This window comes from Chanodichthys erythropterus, chromosome 3, assembly GCF_024489055.1.
Source record: "Chanodichthys erythropterus isolate Z2021 chromosome 3, ASM2448905v1, whole genome shotgun sequence".
Taxonomy (NCBI): Eukaryota; Metazoa; Chordata; class Actinopteri; order Cypriniformes; family Xenocyprididae; genus Chanodichthys; species Chanodichthys erythropterus.
Window position 1 is genome coordinate 63717519 of NC_090223.1, and position 26205 is coordinate 63743723.

Genomic DNA, 26205 nt, shown 5'->3' on the forward strand with positions numbered 1-26205 from the left:
GCATGCTAAACTATTGCTATTCTTTCTAATGTGGTCTTCAGTCAACAGGTTAACCAAAACTTAGTTGGCATTAAATAACTTTGCATACTAATATGGTTAACATGCTATGAAGCTTTTTTTTTGTGAACTCTTTCTCACACTGAAACCTCTGCTTAGCATACTGATGAACTTGCATGGCTGATTAGCTCAATGTGTTACGCCACGGATCCCGAATGCTCTGCATTGTGGGTTCGAAACTCAGTGTGACACATGCCCAGACCGCATGAGGTACTGTGGCAGGAAAATATGCAGAACTTGTGTCTGTTCTAGGCATTCTGCCTAAAACTGGTCTAATCTGAAGCTATCACATGCAATTCCTTTATGTCCAAATTCGTAGTTATTCTTCTTCCCCCTGTATGGTAATCAATGAACCATAAGAAGGAAAATTATCAAATTTGGCATGCTTGTAGTGATAGTAATTAAAAGTAATTTGACCAACTTTGGAGTATCTAGGACTAAGTCTATAGCGCCACCACCAGTTCAAATATTCACTTTTGTAAAGGTTATAACTTTTGAACCCTTTGTTCCAGAAAAATGAATGTCAATACAACTGATTCCTCTCTTCATACTGATCACATTCAATATCTTACATTAAGACTCCACCCAGTACAGTAGTGGCCATTTTGAAAAGTACAGTATTCCATTTTTTCACTACTCCTCCTACAATTTTTGTCCAATTTTGTCCAAAATCAGCTCAGGTGATCTTTGGACCGAGCCGCACAGAAATGACTGAACGGATTTTTGATATTCGCTACCATTCCCAAGATATTCATCTCTGAATGTGACCTTGCTTGTGTTTGTTGTCTTATGCTAGTTAGCTTAGCATGCTAATTGCTTAGCATGCTAACCAGTTGTCATTCTCTTTAATGTGGCTCTTCAGCTATCAAGTTAACCATGAGCTTCATTAGCATTAAGTTAGCTTAGCATGCTAATATGGTTAGCATGCTAAGTAATGCTTTTTTGTAAATTCTTTCTTACACTAAAAGTTCTCTTCCACAGATTGTTGAATGTGCATCCTCAAGTAGCTCAATGTGTAAAGCCAGTTACCTGATGAGCTCTGCACCCCAAGATAGTGGGTTCGAATCCCAGGTGGAGCGGTTTTATGAAATAGTGTGTTTTGATTCCTTTACTGCCTCTTGGATTAGAAATAAATGCTTTTTGTTTCATGCTGTGTTCATTTTCATCTAAGCTTATGTACATTCTGAGTTCATTTTCGCCCGTAATTCTGAACCAGCTGTTTCATGTTTGTTCATTTTCTGCTGTTTTTCCTCTTCCTGCTCTGTATTGCGCTACAGCATGATGAGCTGCAGAATGATCTAAAGTAGTTATTAAATATAACATTCAGTGCAGTTTTATAAAAATTCTTCATTTTGAGTTCATTTTCACATGAACTAATGAACTTCGGCAGGTGTGCCAACATTCACCTGCACAGTGGTGCAATGAGATGACAAATGGACACTGGACTCGGAGGTCGTGGGTTCGAATCCCGTGTGGGGTTCCTTTATACAATTGTGTGTAATGAGTCATTTTGATACCTTTTTTATCCAAATAAGCATTGTACTAATCTTTATTCATCTTGAATGAGATACAAGTGTTTTTAGTTCATTCCCTGTTCATTCTCTGAACTTCTATTGATTTTCATTTCATTTCCACCTGTCCTTCTGAACCAGCTGTTTTGCATGTACATTCAATTTCTGCTGTTTTTGCTCTTCCTGCTCCGTATTGCGCTACTGCCCCTTCTGGGGCTTGGCCCCGAATTGCTGCTTGCAGCTATATTTTTCATTTGAAAGTAAACTAATCTTTTAAAGCTGCAATCCTTCAGTTTTGGCGCTCTAGCAGTTAATAAACAAAACAGCATGCATCCTGTGGAGGAACATTGTAGCCGGAGCTACTTCTTTCCGTTTATATCTATGGCAGTTCCCGCAGTTACTAGTGGTTTTATACTAGACCGGTCTAAAATAGTCTGAATATAAACACTTATAAATATACCATAATGATTCAGTATGAGACAAAACACAGTTTGGAAAATGGATTCATGTTGTACATTCTCATTATATAATTTTTGTACATTTTGAACACAAAAAAGTTAGACAGCAGCTTTAAGTACAGTTAAGACCTTTACCCAAGTTGTATTAGATTGGTGACTTGTAATTTTTGCTGTAAGGTTTTTGTACTTTTACTCAAGTATGGTTTTCAGGTACTCTTTACACGACTTTACGACTTCTAAAAGAGTTATTTTTTGAGTGAATCCTCATGTGGCCCTTAAGGTCGCCTTTATTTATGAAACTCTTTCCACACTGATCACATGTAAAAGGCTTCTCTCCAGTGTGAATATTCATGTGTTGCCTGAGGCTTTTTTCCTGTGTAAAGCTATTCCCGCACAGAGTACAGGTGTAAGGCTTTTCTCCAGTGTGAATTCTCATGTGGATTTCAAGCTTTCCTTTTCCACTGAAACTCTTTCCACACTGTTGTCAGGTGTAAGGCTTTTCTCTAGTGTGAACTCTCATGTGGGCTATAAGGCTTCCTTTATGACTGAAACTCTTTCCACACTGATGGCAGGTGTAAGGCTTTTCTCCAGAATGAATTCTGATATGGCCTATAAGGCTTCCTTTTTGACTGAAACTCTGTCCACATTGTTTGCAGGTGTAAGGCTTTTCTCCAGTGTGAACTCTCATGTGGACTCCAAGGCTTACTTTATGTCTGAAACTCTTTCCACACTGTTGGCAGGTGTAAGCCTTCTCTTGATTGTGAATTCTCATGTGGGTTATAAGGTTCCCTTTATGTCTGAAACTCTTTCCACACTGTTGGCAGGTAAAAGGTTTCTCTCCAGTGTGAATTCTCATGTGGATTTTAAGGTTATCTTTATGTCTGAAACGCTGTCCACATTGCTGGCAGGTGTAAGGTTTTTCTCCAGTGTGAATTCTCATGTGGACTTGAAGGTTTCTATGTTGATCAAAAGTCTTTCCACACTGTTGGCAGGTGAAATAACTTTTAGTTCCTGTCTTTTGAGCTCTTTTTTGTAAGGAAGACTTTTTAGCCTGTGTCGATCTTTCTCCAGTCATGAAATCCTGATGTTCATCATAATGTTCTTTCTCTTCCTCCCTTTCATTAAGTTCATGACTCGCCTCTTTCAGTGTCATTAGGTCTAGGACAAAAATAGACAAAACAATTTAGACATTTAATGCATAAAAACCAACAACATGCTCTTTACCATGGTGAACTAAAATGTGCTTTTGATATACTATCTCTGTATTTAGTTACCATTTGTAGATTGAACACTATGGGCTCAAATGTACTATAAGTAGTATCTAAATAAATTTTCTAAATACAGAGATAGTATATTAAAAGCACATCTAAGTTCATATTTCATAGTGTCTCAAAATAGCACAGTTGAGTACACTTACATGTTCTTAAGATTATGTTAAGAAATAATAAAGAAGACTTTTTAATATATTAAAGGGAAGCCCGGAAAGTACTGCATAATTACAGCAAATTTACAGCTTTCGATAATTATAGTGTACTTATACAGTAAGTACGTGTAAGTATAGGGGAACAATATGTAATATGTAAAGGAATAAAGGGGTAACAACAAGGAAAATATCTAATTATTTTTACTGTATTTTATAACTACAGTGTTATATATACTTACAGTGTTACGATAGATACCAATTTTACATTTGGGAGCAATTTAACGAGAAAGTGCACTGATAAAGTTAAGGAAAGTAGAAAGAACTATTGCAATCTTTATTTATAAATGGGAAATATGCTTTTGTTTCATGTAGTTACAGGATAAGTAAATTAAATTAAAGCGGAGCTTGTTACGCTCTTGTTTCGAGTAGTTACAGGGTAAGTATGACATTACGGGTCGTAAATTAAAGCGGAGCTTGTTACGCACTTATTTCATGTAGTTACAGGGTAAATATGATTTAAAGTTACAACACTTCTCATTTGTTTCTATTGCTTGGCTTCCTCCTCCTCTTCTTCCTCTTCTTCTTTCCACTGATGAATCTTAAGAGGAAATCCCATTTGCTATTCTGTATTAAAAAGAAATAGTGTACACCCGGAAATCTGCTCACTATTTACTCTTCTTTTACCCTCATGCCATCTGAGATGTATACGACTTTCCTTCTTAAGATGAACACAAAAAGGTTTTTAAGAAAAAAATTAATCATCTGGGAACGCTTTATAATGCAAGCTCATGTGTTCCTAAAAGCCGAAGCATCAAACAGCACATACAGCAATAACTACAGTAATCCATACGACCCCAATGGATGAATCGATGTCTTCTGAAGTGAAACGATACGTATTTGTCAGAAAAATACCAAATATTTTAAAATTTTAAACTTTCGACCAACTGTCTCCTGCGCATGTATGCGATGGTTGAGATTTCATGCTTGACGTAACTTGAAGCGTGACGTAAGCGTGTCGAGAAACTCACGCGAGAAGTCACAAGGAAGATCACGAGAATTTTTTATTAATGCTCACAACAAAAGAGAATAACAGATAATGATAATGAGAAAAACGAGACAGAATAACAGAGACGACAGTTCTGTTATGAAACGTCATGAAAGCTTCACGTTGCTCATTACAATGTGCTTCGTCGAACGCAAAGTCAACTCTCATGTAGGCGCCGGTGATAGTTGGTCGGAAGCGAAAAGATGAATAGCCTAAACCATGAGAAAATTTCGGGGTGTTCTGTATTTTCTTATAATAGAGAACAGCAATGGGATTCCTTCTTAAGATTCATCAGTTGAGAAACAACAGCAGGAGGAAGCCAAGCGAGAAACAAAAACAACCAAAAAAACAAAAAATGGACAAACTTGTTACTTTTTGTCAGGATTTTAGAATTTGAAATTAAAAGTTGATTTAAAAAAATAATAAATGAATAATAAGTATTGTAGACCTGTTTTTAATAAAGCTGTTTTTCAAATAAAGGTTTCGGAGCCAGTGATATCAGATTGTTTGCGTTTTTTTAATTACTTACCCTGTAACTACATGAAACAAGAGCATAACAAGCGTTGCTTTAATTTACGGCCCGTAATGTCACATTTACCCTGTAACTACAAGAAACAAAAGCTTCCCCATTTATTAATTTTTTCCCCATTTATTAAAAAAGATTGCAATAGTTCTTTCTACGGAGCCCCTAAAGGGACCTTTGCAAAAAAAAAAAAAATAGACAGAGTTTCACGTGCGCACGAGAAACTATTGTGTGCTCACGAGAAACTTTCGCGTGAAGAAAGCCAGAGTATGGATGCACATGAACTAATAAAGATCATGAAAATTAAAGATGATTTGCTCAAAATTATAAAGAAAATGTGAGTATGGATGAATTAATAACAATCTATTTCTTAAAATTAATAAAGAAAATGCGAGTATGTATGTGCATAAATTAATAACGATCTATTTGCTGAAATGTGGCTTTCGTGGGCCAGTTTATATCACAGCCTGAAGTCTGCTTTAAAGCATTCTCTGTGATGGCCGGGGAACCGCAATATGAATGTGTGCATTGTTCTTTTTATCAAGTTAAAAAATAAATAAGGCTGATACAGTAAAAAGTGCTCAAAATGCGGCTTTCGTTAGGGAAGTGCGTCATATTTCAAGGATTTGTTTCCATTTTATCGTATTTAACTCTGTGGCATCCAAGAATCGCGCTGGGAAATGGGCTCAGTGTACACTGTCATAATGCCACGTTTAATGGTTCATGAAAAAACATTGGTACAGTAAAAATGATGAACCTTTATATTTCGTTAGGGAAGTAGGCCATATTTATATTGTCCCATATAAAAATACTGGAACTGTAAAATGTAGGCATATTAAGATTTCGTATTTCACAAGATCAAACGGCCCTTTATTAAACCACTTTGTCGGATTCAACGCATCCTTACAGGTGGCAGAGAAATGCTTATTTTCTTTATTCAGTTCTAACAGCACTTATTGTGAGCAGAGCCACTGACATTAAGGACTTTAGATATAAAGGAAGACACATGTTTTAATTAAAACGAATAATTAGCTGGATTCATCCTAAATGAACTGGTCTAAGAAAGCCAGATTTTGAGCATATACAGCTGTATTAGTTCATGTGCATCCACTCTCATTTTCTCTTTAATTTTCATGATCTTTATTAGTTCTTGTGCATCCATACTTTGGCTTTCTTCAAAGGCAGTATACACCAACCGGAAATTGTAACGCGTGCGCACAACATAAGTTTCTCGTGAGCACGCAAAAGTTTCTCGTGAGCACGCAAAAGTTTCTCGTGAGCACGCAAAAGTTTCTCGTGAGCACGCAAAAGTTTCTCGTGAGCACGCAAAAGTTTCTCGTGAGCACGCAAAAGTTTCTCGTGAGCACGCGATAGTTTCTCGTGAGCACGCAAAAGTTTCTCGTGAGCACGCGATAGTTTCTCGTGAGCACGCAAAAGTTTCTCGTGAGCACGCAAAAGTTTCTCGTGAGCACACAAAAGTTTCTCGTGAGCACACAAAAGTTTCTCGTGAGCACACAAAAGTTTCTCGTGAGCACGCAAAAGTTTCTCGTGAGCACGCAAAAGTTTCTCGTGAGCACGCAAAAGTTTCTCGTGAGCACGCAAAAGTTTCTCGTGAGCACGCAATAGTTTCTCGTGAGCACGCAAAAGTTTCTCGTGAGCACCCAAAAGTTTCTCGTGAGCACGCAATAGTTTCTCGTGAGCACGCAAAAGTTTCTCGTGAGCACACAAAAGTTTCTCGTGAGCACGCAAAAGTTTCTCGTGAGCACACAAAAGTTTCTCGTGAGCACGCAAAAGTTTCTCGTGAGCACGCAAAAGTTTCTCGTGAGCACACAAAAGTTTCTCGTGAGCACGCAAAAGTTTCTCGTGAGCACGCAAAAGTTTCTCGTGAGCACACAAAAGTTTCTCGTGAGCACGCAATAGTTTCTCGTGAGCACACAAAAGTTTCTCGTGAGCACGCAAAAGTTTCTCGTGAGCACGCAATAGTTTCTCGTGAGCACGCAAAAGTTTCTCGTGAGCACACAAAAGTTTCTCGTGAGCACACAAAAGTTTCTCGTGAGCACGCAAAAGTTTCTCGTGAGCACGCAATAGTTTCTCGTGAGCACGCAAAAGTTTCTCGTGAGCACACAAAAGTTTCTCGTGCGCACGCGAAACTCTGTCAATTTTTTTTTTTTTGCAAAGGTCCCTTTAGGGGCTCCATATCTTTCTACTTGCCTTGAAACAACTTAATCAGTGCATTTTCTTGCTAAATTGCTCCCAAACATAAGACTGTTGTCTATCATAACACTGTAAGTACCCCTTAGTTATAAAATACAGTAAAAATAATTTTCCTTGTTGTTACCCCTTTATTCCTTTACATATTACATATTGTTCCCCTATACTTACACGTACTAACTTTATAGGTACAATATAATTATCGAAGGTTACGCTGTAAATTAATTGTAATTATGCAGTACTTTCCGGGCTGTAATCTAAAGCGTTACCGTGGTTCATTGTGATTTCACTTTTTTAACTTTAGTTAGTGTGTAATGTTGCTGCTTGAGCATAAACAGTATCCGGTTTGGACTACAACGAGCTTCTTCCCGGGTTGGTGACATCATAAACCCTGCAAAACACGCCCCCGGGAACACACAACAAAGTGGGCGAGGCCATGTGGCGTGGCATAATGGAAGCAGAAGAGTTGTGCACACTTGGCGCAAGCGACGCGTCAAAAGATAATAACACCCATTATAATCTGTGATATTTTCTACACTGGATGCGGTGCTGAAGAAGCTTCCAGAATCTACACGATGCTGGATTTACACAAAGGCTTTTACTGAAAGATGAAGCAGTTCCCACTTTAAAAGCAGAAGCTGTTTATGGGCCCCAAACTGTAAGTACGTTTTGTAAGGTCTGCACCAGATCAAAAATTAGCAGGCCAACCATAAACTGTGTTTAAGCCTTAACTCATTGAACTTTTGTTTGTAAATCTCACATTGGCTCCGGCCTGGCGGACACCAACAGCTCACTGGACAAGTATTATGGCTATTTCGATAGATTCCTGAACATCTCCCTTGTGACTTTCATATATTAAATACATTATATTCATGTTTGATTGTTCTGTTGCTCATTCAGAAAACCAAGTCACTTCTACGTTTTATTTCTGCAATACTGCTTTACACTTTGATGCTATAATAGGAATTTATCCTCGTGGCCAGAGAGTGAAATTTCATTTTATAATAGTCTATGAGAAAACTGATGGTTTGCTGGACAAACTAGGATAGTTTTTCTAAAACAACTATTAAACTAAATCTAATCATATATGTAATTGATTGTAATTCACAACATAATTCCCTCTTGGGTCAATATTATATTATATTATATTATATTATATATTATATTATATTATATATTATATTATATTATATTATATATTATATTATATTTTATATTTTATATTATATATATATATATATATATATATATATATATATATGTATAAAATCATAATTACTCATAAGGCTTTAATCATAAGACTCCATATTAAACCCTACGGATTAAGAATGGGATGTCATTAAAGTTCATGTGCACATAAAGGCAGGCATCCCAAAAACATTTGGTCATATAGTGTATCTTCTTTTGTGTTCAGCAAAAGAAAAACTCGAAGGTTTGGGACGACATCAGGGCGAGTAAACGATGACAGAATTTAAATTTTTCAGTGAAATACTCCTTTAATGTTTATTGACTCATAAAATCCATGCTAATTTACTTAGGCCCCGTTTACACGTACGTGGTTATTTTGAAAAACGGAGACATTTCCCTTCGCAAACGGAGAATTCGCCTCTGAAAACAAGTCTTTCTAAAAACTCCGGCCAGAGTGGAGATTTTGAAAATCTTCGTTTGCATGTAAACTGAGAACTATGTAAACGGGCGTTTAGGCAGCCAGCGTCACAGTATGCGCCAGAGCTCGCACCTACGTCAAAAGTGCGACCTAAGTTTACATGGGATCATGGAAGCGTTCAGAGTAACAGTCGCATTTATGTTGGTGCAAACTCTTCTCGTGTGTTTGCATTTGCAAATACAGCTGCTCCATTATGTCGAGGAGCAGAGACGAATGAGTGCTCGGAAATCAGCAATTTTGCAACAATTTCGAATCACTTCAAGAGGAAGTGATTTGTTGCTATTTTTTAGGATTCTGATTGGCTTACGTGGGCTTGAGCTTCTCGTTACACTCTTGACGTCATATATACACAGGTATGTGTAAATGAACACTTCTGAAAACTGACATGTGTGCACGATGTTATTTTTGAAACCGGAGAGGTTGAAATGTCCGTTTATGAAAATAGCCGCCCACTTGTAAACGTAGCCTTAGTTTAACAAAAAATTTTCTGAACTTATTTTAGTTTGTATCAGTACTTTTTAATCATTTACAGAATATTAACAAAACATGTAAATGATAATCATGACAATTTTATACAATTTCAAGCCTAGCCTCAATCTGCTTATTAATTTCTAACCTGCACCTGTAGCACGAATGACAAGGTAAATATTTTTCACTGGTTTCATCAAATATGATCAGTTCACTCGGTTCAACTTCAAAATGTTTTACACACTTCCACTGCTGACTTTCCTCCATATGACACACACATGAAATGATTATTGATGTAAAATATTTAAATCAGGACTTATTTATTGCTTGATTTAATGTTCAATTACTGCTATTTATGTTCAGGTATGTTTAAATGTTAGTACAGCACTTTTGATCATGAACAGAAAAAAAAACACTTTCATTGTTCTCTATCCATAAGTAGATATTGGGTTTAATTTTGCAGAAAATAATTATTTCATTTTGGCTACTTCTGTATATTCTCTATTTCTGTAGAGCTGGACATTTTAATAATGATCAAAAGTTTAGCTGTGAGAATAAAACCAACCTGTTTGTTCCTCAATATCTTCATGTTTCACTCTGAATGTTTCTTCAATCTTCAAGTCTTCAGTCTCCTCTTTAATCATAATTTCTTCAGTCTCTTCTTTAATAAAACCAATCTTCATGTCTTCAGTCTCCCCTTTAATAAACGCCATCTTTAAGAAGAGAATGATTAACAGTTGAGGTGTAACGTACACATATTCATACTGAACAGTTTCTGTAAAGGGCTTTCAGTATGGTGCTCGAAGCATTACATTGCAACATTAAGTTCTCCTATTAATCGCAATAAGCGCTGCATTTTGTTACTTTCGACAAGAAACAAAGTGCCATCCTTCAAATTTTGTCCACAAAATGAAATTTAAACAGAAAATGCCGTTTTGACGCTCTTTGTGATGTGACAGATCACTGTTAAAACCGGCAGCATGAGCATCTCTTCCTCTTTAATGCTACTTACAGAATTAAACATGAAAAAACAGCTGAAGGTATGTAGAAAAGATACAGTACAACTTACAGAAACTGCCATATTTAATGTAATCGCTCAGTGTTTCAACAGCAGAAAGACGTCAATAAATCAGATAGTAAACTATGTCATGTCAGAAAAGCCATTCATTGTCCACAGCTTGTTAGTTCACCAGAGAAATGAACTTTTAGTTATAATTTAATTTAATGTATTTAAAGACAAAAACTAATAATAAAAAAAAAACACACATATCACATGTAGGCTACCTGCTGTACAGAAAACCGTACTGAATCGTGACTTCAAAACCGAGGTAGCCTATAATTTATCCATAAGAATTTTTTAGTTATAATTTAATGTATTTAAAGACAAAAACACAATTTGTTCAGTAAACTAGGCCTACTAGTAAAAAAAAAAGAAAAAAGAAAGAAGCAATTTTATGTTAAGTTTTCTCCCCACCTGCAGTAAAGAAAACCATACTGAACCGTGACTATGTACCGAACTGTGGGTTTGTGTACCATTACACCATTAATTAACAGAGTAAATGGTCTTCAATGACCTGGTTAGACAAACAAACAAACAAAAAATCAAAACTATCGCTATAAACTTAAATTATAAATTTTTAGGCATTTATAATCTACATTTAGTATGTAATGAATTATAGATTATATTTAAAAGATTACAATTTGATGAAAACACGATTAGTCAGTTTGTTAGTGTTTGTTGTTCTCGTTCATGTTCACTGTTTGAGCAGCACGAGTCGTGATTCACTGAATCATTGTTCAAAGTGTTTGATTCAATTGACTCGGAGTTGAAAAGTTCAGTTTCTCCATCATGACTCCCCAGAGTAGACTTGTGCCGAGACTTAGGCACTTCAGAATACCGTAAATAATAATTTATTACCAATTATTAATTTTTTATAAGGCAATTAAGAATACTTTCCCCATCAATCATATAAAATGCACAACACCGCTGTATTCTGCATCAAAAGGACACGCGCTCAGATGTAAACAATCCCAACGTGCACGAGAAGCACATGGCGGAACCAGTGAAGGAGACGAGCTGAATGAAAGTGCGCGTTCACTCTCTGACAGCAGAGGGCGCTGATGGAACAGCAGCGTGCAGCGGTTACCACGGAAACCGTGCAAACAAAGTAACTGCGCTAGTGAAGTTTTTAAAATGCTTCAAACAGCCATTCATTTTTTTGTAATCTCAGTGTTGTTCATCACAGCACTAAATACTGAATACTTAAAAAAGACTTAAAAGGATATTTATTTTCAAACCTAAACATTTTTATATTTAAATTTGGACTACAACATGCCCTAATGATTAGAAATGTTCTGATTATTTGTTATTGTTCAGTAAAACTTTGAAAACATACAGCTTCATTAGTTAACATGTTAATTCATTATCACTAAACTGACAATAAAAATACTTATAAAGTATTAATTATTATTAATTAATGTTAATTTCTTAGTTACTGTTTAATAACATTACTAAAATCAAAATAACTTATTTAATGGACCTGAGATAAAACTAACAATGATCAGTTGTGTTTCTAAACTAACATTAACAAAAAATAACACTTGTATCAAATGTAGCTGTTGCTCAATCTTAGTTAATGCTAGAGCCCGACCGATATATCGGCCAGCCGATATCATCGGCCGATATGAGCTAATTGCATTTAAATCGGCATCAGCGTTTATAACGGCCGATGAAACATGAGAAACAGAGTTTCATGCTTCACTCATGTTATGAGTGTTGCATAGTTTGCCCACCAGAGGGAGCTCTGTAACTCCCCAGTTGACAACAGTGCCAGAAATCCACTACAGAAGAAAGCTATCAGCCGAGCCACGGTGAATCTGTCGTTCGTCATGTGAAATGATTGTAGATTTAGTTCATACACTGTATATAAAAACAGTGTGGTAGTTCTAGCTAACGGTCCTATCATTATCACTTCTAAATATTCTGTAACATCACTTACAGCCGCTAATGCATTGCTATATTAGATTAGCCACAAAGCTAATACCATGTTTATCAGTGGAAGAGCGCGAACGTTAATAAGAGGTCAAACTATAACGTTAGCGTTTAACTTATTCTAAATATATCTGCAGTGTTTCCCATTTAATTTCATTGACATGGTTTTGTGGAATATTGAATTTGTTTGGTATAGCTCTTTTACTTTAACTTTAGTATTATAATTTATTTACAGTACACACACACAGACTGTTAAAACCAGCTTCAACTGGAAGTAAGTAAAACTGTTAAATGTTTAAAACCAGACTGTTTTTTGATCATTAAAAAATATATACTTTTGATGTGAATTGTTTAGTCATTGAGACTGTAACCTAAGGCTTTTTTTTAACATAATCCCTTCTGGAAAATGGTTTATACAGCCCACATACATAGAAAAGGCAGATATTTTGCTATTGAATGTTGTGTAAGTGTAGTTTATAGGAAATGGGTCTAATATCCAGTTTATTTTCAAAATCAAAATATTGGCTTATAAATCGGCTCTTTTCGAGTTAATATCTGCATCGGCCCCCAAAAATCCATATCGGTCGGACTCTAGTTAATGCATTAAATAAAGTGTTATCTGTTGTTCTTTATAGCCTAATTCTTTTGCATTTTAATCTGTCTGAAAATTTCAGTCAGTTGTTTTTTTATTACAAAAAGAGTTCTTAAACCTGTTAAACTGACAAAAATGGTTTTGCAACTTATTTTAATATCGTGATAATACCGTATACCGTGATAAAAGCTTAATCAATTAATCGCAACATTAAAATTTGATACCGTCACATGCCTACTCCAGAGACTGAACTCGTGTTCATGATAAACTGATTTATGATATATAGAGAGAAAAGAGATGCAGGTTTGCTGTTTCTCATCAGTGGATGAGCTTTAAATCACACAAATATCCTTCATTACGGTTAGATAAAGAATCACAATGTTACATTAGATAGTAAATAAACTAATTTCACATCGCTTTTAAACTATTACAAACCATTAAAACTATTTCTGTTGATTAAAACAGCTTTAATTCTTAAAACAAACCTTTCTTCATTGAATCACAGCAGATGCAGGAACTCAGCGCAGTCTTATGACGTCATGTCGCCACTCCAAAATAAAAGTCCTGTTCAGACGCTGCATTGTCTACAATCACAGAAGTGCATAAAAATCCAACAATTTTACCAGGTAATCTTTGTAGTAAAATTAAAACAGTGACAAATATGATACAAACAAACGTGTTAAAAAGGTTGTTTGAGTTCATAAAGCAGAATTCATTCATGTGTCCGAATTGAAACACATTTAAACTCAGTGTGTTTTACCAATATATAAAATGTGGACAAATTTTAGTTTAAACATGGGTATAAAATGTGTAAAAAGTTATCTTTCAAGGATAAGTTTAAGTAAAAGAAGTAATCAATATTAAATGTAATTCATTCAATACCAAAAATTATTGGTAAAGGTTCAGTCAAATTAAAAATGTAATCTTTCACATATTTGTAATTAAATCAATAGCAAATAAAGTCTTCAGTGTCAAGGGTCATTTGTTGCTGCCTATGTAGTGATTCAAATTCTGTGATGCTCTTAAAAGAGACTGTCGGTTCTGTTTTGTGCTTTTATGTGGTTGTCAGGTTTGTTGTTTAGACAAAATCAAAAAGAAAGAAAAATAAATGATCACCAAATATCTATATTTCATAGGTGTGTACTACAGATGCGTGGATCACGGTATCTGCAGGGCGGTAATTAAAAATAACAGTTAATTAAATGCAGGTGGGTCACGGGCGGATGAGACAAAAATCATGAATATTTTGATTTTAAAGGGATAGTTCACCCAAAAATGAAAATGTGATGTTTATCTGCTTACCCCCAGTGCATCCAAGATGTAGGTGACTTTGTTTCTTCAGTAGAACACAAATGAAGATTTTGCTGTCTGTCAGTCGTATAATGCATGTCAATGGGAACTTCGTCTATAAAAGGGTAAATAAAACTTGCATAGACAAATCCAAATTAAACCCTGCAGCTCGTGACGACACATTGATAAGACACGAAACGATCGGTTTGTGCAAGAAATCTTAATGAGCTTAATGAGTGTCAGACATCACTTCCGCTGTCAGAGCGCAATCAGACCTCACTAAAGGAGTGCTGTATTAAGAGGTATAAAATTACATAAATACTGTTCGGTTTCTCTTACAAACCGATCGTTTCATGTTTTAGGACATCAATGTGTCGTCACGAGCCACAGGGTTTCATTTGGATTTGTCTATGCAAGGTTTTTCGACTCTTATAGATGGAGTTCCCACTAACATGCATTAAGGCGGGCGTACACAGTGCGATTTTTGCTGTCGTACGTATTTGCATGCGATTTTTTTCAATCGTGTGGAAATCGTGTATGCTCGCATGGTCGCGGCTCGTATCATGTGCGAGGAATTACGAGTGCCTTACGAGTTTTATAGTTATGTTTAAATATGCCTATTATAATGTTATTTATTTTTTAATTTAATCTATTTTATTAAGACAAGTGAACAATACATCATAAGATGCGCAATAGCCTACATCTGGAGACATGGAGTGGGTCAGATATGATTTTGATCACTTCATACGTTTTGTTTTGTAGAAAGCCTTTTTTTAACGTGAATTTCGTTTTGTAAAAATTGTATCTTAATTTTAATCAATGTTTCATCAACCAATTGACTGGATTTAATAAATAAGAAGCAAATATATTCATGGATGCACGAGCGCGGTCACTTCCCAGCAAACACAATAACGTTGTAAAAACGTTTTTTTTCACGTTGTGAAAAGGTCGTGATAACGTTTTAATCGGACGTATTTAATACGACAGATGTCGGGGTTTTTTTTACGTTATAAATACGTTTTTTCACAACATTGCAGAAAAGTCTTTATAACGTTTTTATCACGTCTGAATGTCTCCTTGCAACGTTTTAAAAACGTACTTGACACGTCCAAACTGGTACTTCATATGCTGCCATCAAAATGTTTTTTTTAGTGTTATCTTTCCAGATAAAATGACTAAAACCATATAAAACAAATATATAAAACATAAATGTATAGTAAGATAAATACATTAAGTGGTGTATTTTATATTTCTTTATAATTCATCATAAGCTATTATGTCAGTTTACAACATTTCTGTAAATCTGAATATTCAGCAGAACTTTTTTACATTGCACTACCTTACCTGTAGAGCAGACCTCTGGTTGTTGTCCATTGTATAAGCCTACATTAACATATATGTAGGCCTAATAATTTATACTACACACAAATTTTGTCACTCATATTTATTCACAAAATGTAAAAAAAGTAACATGATATGGAAAAAAAGGTAAATATGTAAATAAATAAAACACATGAAAATTATGCAATGACTGGCGAATTTAAATATGGGGTCATTAACAAATTCCAAGAAATTTCAGAGGACAGATGTTTTTACAGAAGAAAAAAACATTTAATTTGTAAATTGTAAAGTATTTCATTTTAAATAGATACAAATTATTTTATTGCGATTATAATAATTATATTTTAATCACTTGTTTGCAGTAAAACTAATGCTTATATTTTAAGGATTTTTTTCAACACAAATTACAAATATATAGGCATCGGAACTTAAATAATATATATTAAATAAGAAGTTTATTGTTCAGTAAATACCTGATTTTGAGAAACTATGTTAGCGATTTCTCGATTTTTCAGCGCTTTCATTGCAGGTTACATTGTTATGCCAGTAGGTGGCAGCTAGGAGCTGTCTTAATGACATAGTAAACCCAAAAATGAAAATAATGTCAATATTATTACTCACCCTTGTGCTGTTCTACAATATTAAGACCCAATACTAATATTAGTAGGCCCGCTGTACTGTTTTAAACGTTTTAGTACCTCTCTGGGCACTGAAAGTGTAAATTAAAGGATTAGTTCACTTTCTGAATGACAATGTCCTGATAATTTAGTCACCCCAAGATGTTCATGTCTTTCTTTCTTCAGTTGAAAAGAAATGAAGGTTTTTGATGAAAACATTCCAGGATTATTCTCCTTATAGTGGTCTTCAATGGATCCCAGATGGTTGAAAGTCAAAATTACAGTTTCAGTGCAGCTTAAAAGGGCTTTAAATGATACCATTTTCTTTCTTTGACCAAAGAAAGAAAGACATGAACATCTTGGATGACATGGGGTGAGTAAATTATCAGGACATTGTCATTCAAAAAGTGAACTAATCCTTTAATTTGCTGGCAATGGAGGCCTCACTGAGCCATCAGATTTCAGCAAAAATATCTTAATTTGTGTTCCGAAGATCAATGAAGGTCTAACGGGTGTAGACTGAAACAAGGGTGAGTAATTAATGATATTATTTTCATTTTTGGTTGAACGAACCCTTTAATTGCTGATCCAAACAGTTATAATGCCGAATTCTGTAACCCACTAAATTATGTGACCCTAGTAGGTTATAAGGTGTAGGTTATGGAAATTTATCATGGTTTTACCATGATTAAAAGCAAAAAAATATAGTCATTGTAGTAATTCCATGGTTACCACAAATGAACCATGGTTCTGCTAGAAAAACAGTTTTAACTATGGTATTTGTGTGATTATACAAATGGTAATCAATACGTCAAAAAAACAACAACAACAAAAAAAAAACAACAACAAGATTTTACTATAGTAAAACCATGGTTAATTATCAAAAGGGTAGGATTAGGGTTAGGTTTAGTCAGATTAGGTCAATGCAATGCCTATAGTCATATGATTTGGTAGGTCACAGAATTCGACACAACACCAGAAAGAAAGAATGTTATAAACATTTGTCTGCATGCACCCAATTCTGAAGCGAATAATAATATGCTAGTATACAGCAATCCATATGAGAAGTCTGGTGTTGAAGGTGGATCTGGAACTGACTTCTGTCCAGGTTGTCACAGCATCTCGTCTTCACAAACTGCCCTGAAATGCAATTCACACACCAACAATGATTGTTATTAATATAATGTGAGGCTCTTACATTCACAATGCTCAGTACTTTTTTTATTATCATCTGTCTCATTTTGAATTATGTTGGACCTTACTGTAGGTTGCTAACTCTATACCAAGTGTCCTCAATGCAGAGTTAAACAAGATGGCCATAGAGGACTCAAAAAATATTTGATGAATTTTTTGAATACTTGATAAACTTTTGATCAAACTTTAACATGGAACAATCTAGGAACATAAACAAGTTGTCACAGGGCCAACAAAATGTAGTATTCAATGTCAGGTTTATTAAAAAAAATAAAAAAATAAAAAAAAATAATAGAATAGAGGTGAAATGCAGAAATGAGAAAGAATAATATACAGAACATATATATGTGTGTATATATATGTGTATATATATATATATACATATATGTGTGTATATATATATATATATATATATATACATATATATGTATATATAGGCTATGTGTGTTTGTCTGAGTGTGTGTGTGTGTGTGTGTGTGTGTGTGTGTGTGTGTGTGTGTGTGTGTGTGTGTGTGTGTGTGTGTGTGTGTTTCCATCACAGATTTGGTCTTAAATTTCATGTGAGGTGGTTTAAAAAGGTCTTAAGTCTTAAATTTAACTTGTTAATATCTGCAGATACCCTGCTATATATATATACACACACAAACATACGCACACGCTCCAAATGGTATTTAATGGTTTTAAAATAGACTATATAAAATAGTGCCAAAAGATTGGTGCCGAGAACCGTAAAATTTTCATGGTATCGGTACCGACTACTGGAATTTTGACAACACTAACCCTGACACCTCGCACTTCTGGAGACTCCAGGTAGGTTTCAGTACTGGGAAATGGTGGCGCTGGAGACTAAAGGGTTCCTGATGGTTTCACACTTAATTCTTCACCTTAATTCTTAATTATTTTGCAGTTAAGATGTCTTGTTTCTTCTCCAGCTGTTTTTGTATGACCCAGCTGACCCAATGAGCATTTCACTGTCCAATGGTCATGCTTTAACTTTGCAATTTCTAGTATTACATTAGTATTGCGTCCTTCTCATGAGTATTTAATCATTTTTGACTTTTCACTCTGAGTTAAATCTCTTTTTTGGCTCATTTTGCCTGTAAAAGAAAACCTGCCTAATAATTCTGCACACCTGAATATAGGGCGTTTTTCATTTCCAGCCTTCATGAACAATTATGTATCACTTATAAATGATTAAAAACAATATTAATAGTAGTTATTAAGATTGATGTGGATTGGAATTGGTAAAATGTGCTTGGAAAAAAAATATGATCAGAAAATCTACTTAATAATTCTGCACACAATGTACAAGTGATGCTTGCTGAAAAATGTATGCTGTATTTTAATGTCTTAAAATGAGTGCTAATTGTGGCTTTATATTCATTAAGGTGCTGTACAGCAGTCGAAACCTTCTGCGTCAGAGGCCGAAATAAAGAAATACATGGGCAGCTATCTCCGATCTGCTCCTGATAGATATGTGGGTATGGGACGGCAAAAGGGGAAAACGGCCATTGAGGTCTGTTCTGAATAAGTAGAATGCACCTATTGTTTATCTACACTGTTTCTGTTCATGAATTTGTTCATCTACAAAACAAATTACAAATTAACTTGCTCTTTGTTTTTAAAGGTCTTGAGAGCTTTGTAAAAACCTGTAATATGTCTGTCATGATGACACAAAATGCAATATTGTTCATCAGTTAATTTAAATTTATATAAAAAATTCTGATATAAACCAGTGGATTTAATAAAACATGTCTTGCATTTGACACTGTTTTGTCATTATTCTTGTGGTCTAGAATAGGACATCAATGTGTTAAATGTTTTTAAAAAATGCAAATCAAATGAATGTCAAAACTTGACGTCAATTTAATGTCAAGTTTTGACATCAATTTGATTTGCATTTTTGACCAATTCTTTGATGTCTATGTTTGACGTCAATTTGATGTCTATTTGACATCAATTGCCCGCTGGGTAGTGTGGGCACCCACCGGCAGAAACATTAATCGGCGCATATGCCAAGTTTGCCAACAAATGTGAATCAATATTTACATAGCGTAATAGTTGTAAATTTATCTGTCTCATGTGTCCCGCAAATTCACATCTACTGTCCTGCAAAAGATCAATAGTCAGGTGGTCACCCTAGTCTAATGTCACAATGAACACTTTTCCTCTTTTATTTACAAGCCTGCAACCATTAGCCAAAAAAGCACAACGGCTAAAGTTAATGCTGTGGTAAAGACTGTCAGTACGCAGAGAAGAAGAGCAGAGGCTGTTACACGATAGGCTGAGAGGTGCTGCATGTGATTACGTTAACCGTTACGCTTTCTCCAATGGTAAGAGATACAGACCCTCTCATCTCTATATAATAATATAGTCTATGGTAAAAAGATCCAATTCACATCTCTATACGATGATCTAATGCAGAGATATAGGTCTTGGTAAACGGTTGCTAGGATACTCTATCTGGTTGCTAGGGAGTGTCTTGGCAGCTGCCAGTGATGATGCTCCAGGCAGCACTAATAATAAGTTTAAACAGCATTTCAGCTTTTTCAAGCCAACTTAATGTTGCTTCTGTGCTTTGACTCCTAAAACACACTTGATTACAAGATGTTGAACAAATCTCAATTCTACACTCATAAATTATAATTTATGTGACACTATAATAGAAATAAATGAAGGTGATTTCCATTGACAAACAGATTGAGAAAAGAACAGATACACACACTGATCTGTCACACACTTTTATTCTGACATGATATTTCAGTGTCACAGTATTAATGTAATGATGAGACTCTATAACATCTGATTCATCATCAGCTCAAAGCATTATGGGTAGAGTCTCACTGTTCTGATTCATCATCACAGTTTTATTGATCCTTTAAGTGTAATCAGAAACCCAGGATAGAGCGGTTGAGTGAATGTGGTCTGGACTGTGTGGATGAGGATCATTGTGTCTCTGTAGACGCTGTAGAAGGACAGAGTTCCTGCACTGTGATCCACATACACTCCTACTCTATAGTGATTCACATCATTCACTGTTCTGCTGATGATGGGCTTCACAGGGAGATCAGTGTTTATCTTATTGTGTACGAATTTGTAACTGTGGGAAAAGCAGATCAAACTCCAGGACTGATCATTAGTTCCAAACCCACTATCAGCATTCCCTCCCTTCCTGATGATGCTCTTATATGACACTGATATATACACACCATTTCCACTCCACTCAACCTCCCAGTAAGACCGTCGATCACTCACACTCTCTCCACACAACACCTGAGACCACTGATCAAATCTGTCTGGATGATCAGGATACGACTGTGGTGTGCCAGCGCTAGTAATCACTCTGTTCTCCTCAGACAGAAGGAGGTTTTTATTCACTGTGTTTGGATCCGCAGTGAGCAGACGGGAATCTGATGGAGATAAAACACATCACAATCAGGAATCATCAATCTGATCTTTAAATGTGTCTGAACTCTTCATGTTCAGTATTTCATCAGTGTCTCAGTACAGTTGAGCAGATATCCTGTGAAAATCATCATTATCATGATCAACTCTAAATGTCTTCTGTCATGTTTTCTCACTTAGTGAGTTTCTCTGCTTGTTTTCTCAGTGACTTACATTGTAGGAAGCCTTTCCTGGTCCAGGAAACAATGTCTGTGGAAATCAAGAGACATGCAGAGTGTGATTATCATGTCAGGAGAAAATGATCCCAGCATCCATCGCTCACACATGCAGAAATCTTCCAACACAGAAGATATTTAGAGAAATGCCTCTGCTGTTTCCTGACACAGACACTACTGAGGGTTTGATATTATTGACACGTCATCATATTTGATTTGTCTTCTGTAGACATGAACTGATCAGAGGGAATTGATCAAATTTCACTTTGCTCCCCATACAGAGAAATCATATCGCTTCATAAGACTTGGATTAAACTTCAACCTCCTTAGTAATGTTCTTCAAAGAGACTCTGATCAATCAATAAATGTGTCCTGCTCAATCATTTGATCAGCCGACAGTATATTATAATTCTACTGTTTATCATGAAAATGACTGAATACATGGAAGATTCGGTTATTAAAATCATAAAAATTATGTTCTGGTTTTAAATTCTTCTAAAAACATATTTGGCATCATCAGTATTTGAATGTGTGATTTTAACAGTAAATCTGGGCTACAGTAGACTCATGTTAGTGCTGTTATAAGTTAACCAATGTTTGACGAGTCGATCTCTTCTCTCCTTCAGTTCACCAGATTGAACCGGTTTTATATAACTGGTTTTCAATATAATATAAAGTTCCAGTTTAAAGGTCCTATGAAATGCTACTTTTTGGATGCTTTTATATAGGCCTAAGTGGTCCCTAGTACTGTATCTGAAGTCTCTTAACCGAAATTCACCCTTGGTGCAGAATTTCAGCCACTACAAGCCAGTCCCACAATGAGCTTTCCTCAGGACGTGCCGTTTCTGTGTCTGTAGCTTTAAATGCTAATGAGGAGGAGAGAGGCGGGGCAAGGTGGAGGGTGGGTGTGGCCTTAACCAGCTCGCGGCCACTTTAACTTGTGCTCATGTTGACAGTGGATGTGGAAGGCGGTGGCAACGGCTGGATTGTGACTGGGTAGGAAATGGCAGAAGGAAGTGACGGATCAGGAAGTGAGATGGGATTTGAAGAAGATGGCGGGGGAGATAGTAGTGTATGGAATGTAGTGCGGTCGAGAAAACGGAAAAAAAAGGGAAATGAAACATCAAATATGGATGAAATGGATAGTGAGCAAAGTGTTATTGTAACAGCAAGGCGGGAAGAGGAACATAAAGTGATCGTAAAATTATCTGAAGAAGGGGCGACGTTTGGTGAGTGGAATCCAGTTAAATTAACAAAAGCAATTAACAAGTTGCTGGGTGAGGTCAAAAATGCGAAGATCTTGAGAAACGGATCACTGTTGATTGTTTGTAGGAATAAAGTGCAGAAAGAAAAAGCCTTGCAAATGAATAAAATTGATAAAACGAGAGTACAGTGTTCATTGATTGAGTACAAAAAAGTGAATCGAGGAGTCATTACAGGAATACCTACAGATGTATCAGAAGAACAAATGAAAGATAATATGACAGGAGCAAAAGTACTGGAAGTAAAATGCCTTACAACAACCAGAAATGGGGAGAAAAGCAATAGCTTGTCTGTTATGATTAAGTTTGATGAAACAAAACTTCCTGGTAAGGTGCACATAGGATACATGAGCTATGAGGTAAGGCCATATATTCCTCCACCACTGAGGTGCTTTAAATGCCAAAAATATGGTCACGTAGCAGCAATATGTAAGGGCAAACATAGATGTGGCAGATGTGCAGGCGAACATGAGTATGGGAAGTGTGGGGAAGGAGTAAAGCTCAAATGCTGCAATTGTGGAGGAGAGCATAGCTCAGCTTATCGGGGCTGTGAGGCCAGCAAAAGGGCAGTGGAAGTACAGCGAGTGAAGGCATTACAAGAAATTACATATGCGGAAGCAGTAAAGACAGTGTCTAGAGAAAAGATTGTTTATAAACCAGCAAACAATGAAATTAAAGATAGACCATCAAATGATGAAACTAATGATAGATCCTGCGGGAACTGTGAAAAATGTGTGGCAAAGAAAGACGTGCTAATTATGAGTAAGAATGAATTTGTGTTGTTCATGGTTGAGGTGATAAATTGCTCAGCACAGACAGAAAGGAAAACTGGAAAGATCAAAATAATAGTTAAAGCGGCAGAAAAATATCTTGGTGTTAAAGGGCTCAGCTGTGAAATGGTGGAAGAAATGTTAACTGCAGGAATGGGCTGTTGGATCATCATGATTTTAGTTATATTGCAATGGAACGCTAGAAGTCTTATAGCTAATGGGCAAGAGTTCAAAAGTTTATTCTTGATTTACCAGATAAACCACATGTAATATGTGTACAAGAGACGTGGTTGAAACCAATATTAGATTTTGTGATACCTGGAGATTCTGCAATCAGAAATGATAGGGAAACAGGAAAAGGTGGAGGGGTGGCAATCTTTGTAAGAAACGGGAGAAATTATAATTTGATTAGTAACATGAGAACATGAGCTTAGAACATGAGTCTGTTGTAGTTAAAATATGGACAGGTAAAGACAGTATAATGATAGTAAATTTTTATAATCCATGTAATAAATTGAGTGTTGAAATTCTGAATGCAGTATGCGGGATAACACAAGAAAAAATAGTATGGTGTGGGGATTTTAATGCACACAGTACACTATGGGGGAGTAGGAATACAAATATAAATGGATCAATAATAGAAGAATTTATAGATGATAAAAATCTGGTATGTATTAATGATGGAAAAGGAACAAGGTATAGTAGCTTGCATAACGCGGAAAGTGTTATTGACTTGACAATAATGTCAGCTGAAATGGCTGGAATCAGCACATGGGAGGTTTTAAATCAGTCAACTGTAGGTAGTGATCATTATCCAATAATAACTAGGATTGTAGTAGAGATATATCAGGATAATGAAGTGAGAACACCAAGATGGAAGTTGGATAAAGCTGATTGGCAGTCATTTCAAATGCTGAATGAGGTTAAGTGTGCAGATTTATTAAATAAAAATATAACAAAAGTGGAAGAAATGAATGAAAGTGTAGTTTCAGCTATAATAGAAGCAGCTGAAGAAACAATTCCTAAAAAGGCAGGAAGTAAACGGAAAAAATGTGTGCCATGGTGGGATGAAAGTTGTAGTACAGTAATTAAGAAGAGAAATAAAATGTTTAAACAGCTTAAAATCCATCATACACTAGAAACTTTGATTAATTATAAAAGGGCACAAGCAGTAGTTAGGAAAACAATTAGATCAGCTAAACGTAATTATTGGAGACAATTCTGTAATACAATTGGAAGAGAAACTCAGCTATCAGATATATGGAGAACAATTAGGAAAATGAGTGGAATAAGAAGTAATGTGGAAATACCAGTGTTATGTAGTAACAATAAAAATGCAATTAGTAATGCAGAAAAAGCAGAACTTTTTGTTAAAACTTTTGTGAAGATCCACAGTTCTGGAAATTTATCCTTAACGGCTACACAGTATAGAGACCAGACGCTTGCTCAAAATCCAGGGATAGTTGAGAGAAGCAGTGTATCAGGAAAAGATCTGGATCAGCCATTTACTCTATTTGAATTAAAAAGAGCTATATTAAGCACGCAACAAACGACTCCAGGAAAAGATGCTATATGCTATAGGATGTTAGGCCACATGGAAGATGTCACACTTGAGATAATATTAAGACTGTTCAATATGGTATGGAATGCAGGTAAACTCCCATTAATATGGAAACAGGCAGTTATAGTCCCAATACTTAAACCTGGCAAAGACCCATCAGATCCAAGTAGTTATAGACCCATAGCATTAACATCGCAACTAGGGAAAACTATGGAAAGGATGGTGTCATGATCACCGTCTGTTCCTGTCAGTTCCCGGACTACATCTCCCATCATCCTCTCTGCCACTCACCTGCACACACTTAACACTAATCACTAATCACCACACCCAGCTGCTGCTCATTATCAGGACTATAAAGGACTTCCACTCACACCACCTCACTGCGAAGTATTGTTAACTGTTGTTGCAATTTCTGAGCGTTTATTCCCTGTTTGCCTGTCTGTTCTCGACCTTGTTTGTTCCGGTTTTTGATCCGTTGCTGCCTGTCCTGATCCTTGCCTTGTATACTGTTCTGTGAGTGATATCTGCCTGCCTTTTGACCTACCGCCTGTACCCCGACTACGACCCTGCCTGTCCTTTGCTGCTCCTGTTTGTTCCTGATTGACCCTGCCTGTACGACCATTCTAACTTCAATAAAGACGCTGCACTTGGATCTCCTGCCTGAGCCTCCCATTCACAACAGATGGTAACAAATAGACTAGATTATTATATTGAAAGTAAAGGTCTTCCTTCACCTCATCAATCTGGATTTCGTAAGGGAAGGGGGACAATGGACTCCGTATTATGCCTAGAATCAGAAATTAGGAAAGCTCAAAGTAATAAAGTATAATTGCTGTATTTTTTGATATTGAAAAGGCATATGATATGCTGTGGAAGGATGGACTTCTTATTAAACTTAATAAATTAGGAATAAATGGCAAGATGTATAATTGGGTATTAGATTTCTTGAATAAAAGAACAATTGAAGTTAAAGTAGGTGTAGAATATTCAAATAGATATATAGTAGAAAATGGTATCCCACAAGGCAGTGTATGTAGTCCAATACTTTTTAATATTATGATTAATGACATATTTGATCAGATTGAAGGAAATGTAGGTAAGTCAATATATGCAGATGATGGGGCACTCTGGGTTAGAGGTCGGAATATAGAATATTTAAGAAAGAAAATGCAAAATGCAATAGGGAAAGTAGAACAGTGGACAAATAATTGGGGATTTAAACTTTCAATCTCAAAAACACAAGTTATATGTTTTTCTAAGCGACCTAAAACAGTATCACTAAAACTATATGGGCAAGATCTTGAACAGGTTAAGGTTGTAAGATTCTTGGGAGTGTTCTTTGATGAGAAGCTGAACTGGCGTCAACACATTGATAAGCTTAGGAATAAATGTAAAAAGCTCAATAATGTTTTAAGGTGTTTATCAGGGCAAGACTGGGGAGCAAGCAGGGCATCACTCATAAACCTCTATCAGGCTCTTTTAAGAACAGCACTAGATTTTTAGAGCATTTATGTCAGGATCAGAATCAAACCTTAAAAAGCTTGATGTGGAACAGGCACAGGCACTTCGGATTTGTTCTAGAGCATTTAAAACATCACCAGTGT

At 35.9% G+C, this 26205-nt stretch overlaps 3 protein-coding genes across 4 annotated transcripts in view; 1 reads left to right on the forward strand and 2 right to left on the reverse strand.

The window, feature by feature from the left end:
* Positions 1–26205, forward strand: part of LOC137005779 (gastrula zinc finger protein XlCGF57.1-like) — a 576742-nt gene that overhangs the window by 288435 nt on the left and 262102 nt on the right. The gene's annotated exons all lie outside the window — the stretch shown is intronic.
* Positions 1971–14361, reverse strand: LOC137007261 (gastrula zinc finger protein XlCGF8.2DB-like). Its single transcript, XM_067368555.1, has 3 exons — positions 13432–14361; positions 9928–10075; positions 1971–3184 (listed from the first exon to the last, which is right to left on the reverse strand). The coding sequence occupies exons 2-3, from the start codon at positions 10073–10075 to the stop codon at positions 2511–2513; spliced, it is 822 nt and encodes a 273-aa protein (XP_067224656.1). The 5' UTR covers positions 13432–14361; the 3' UTR covers positions 1971–2510.
* LOC137014297 (E3 ubiquitin/ISG15 ligase TRIM25-like) overlaps positions 19997–26205 on the reverse strand; it is a 50239-nt gene continuing 44030 nt past the window's right edge. Inside the window, exons 4-5 of the mRNA XM_067378561.1 lie at positions 21007–21042; positions 19997–20798 (exon numbers count right to left, since the gene is read on the reverse strand). Of these exons, the coding sequence (XP_067234662.1) occupies positions 20248–20798; positions 21007–21042 (587 nt within the window). The 3' untranslated portion in view covers positions 19997–20247. The remainder of the gene's footprint in view (positions 20799–21006; positions 21043–26205) is intronic.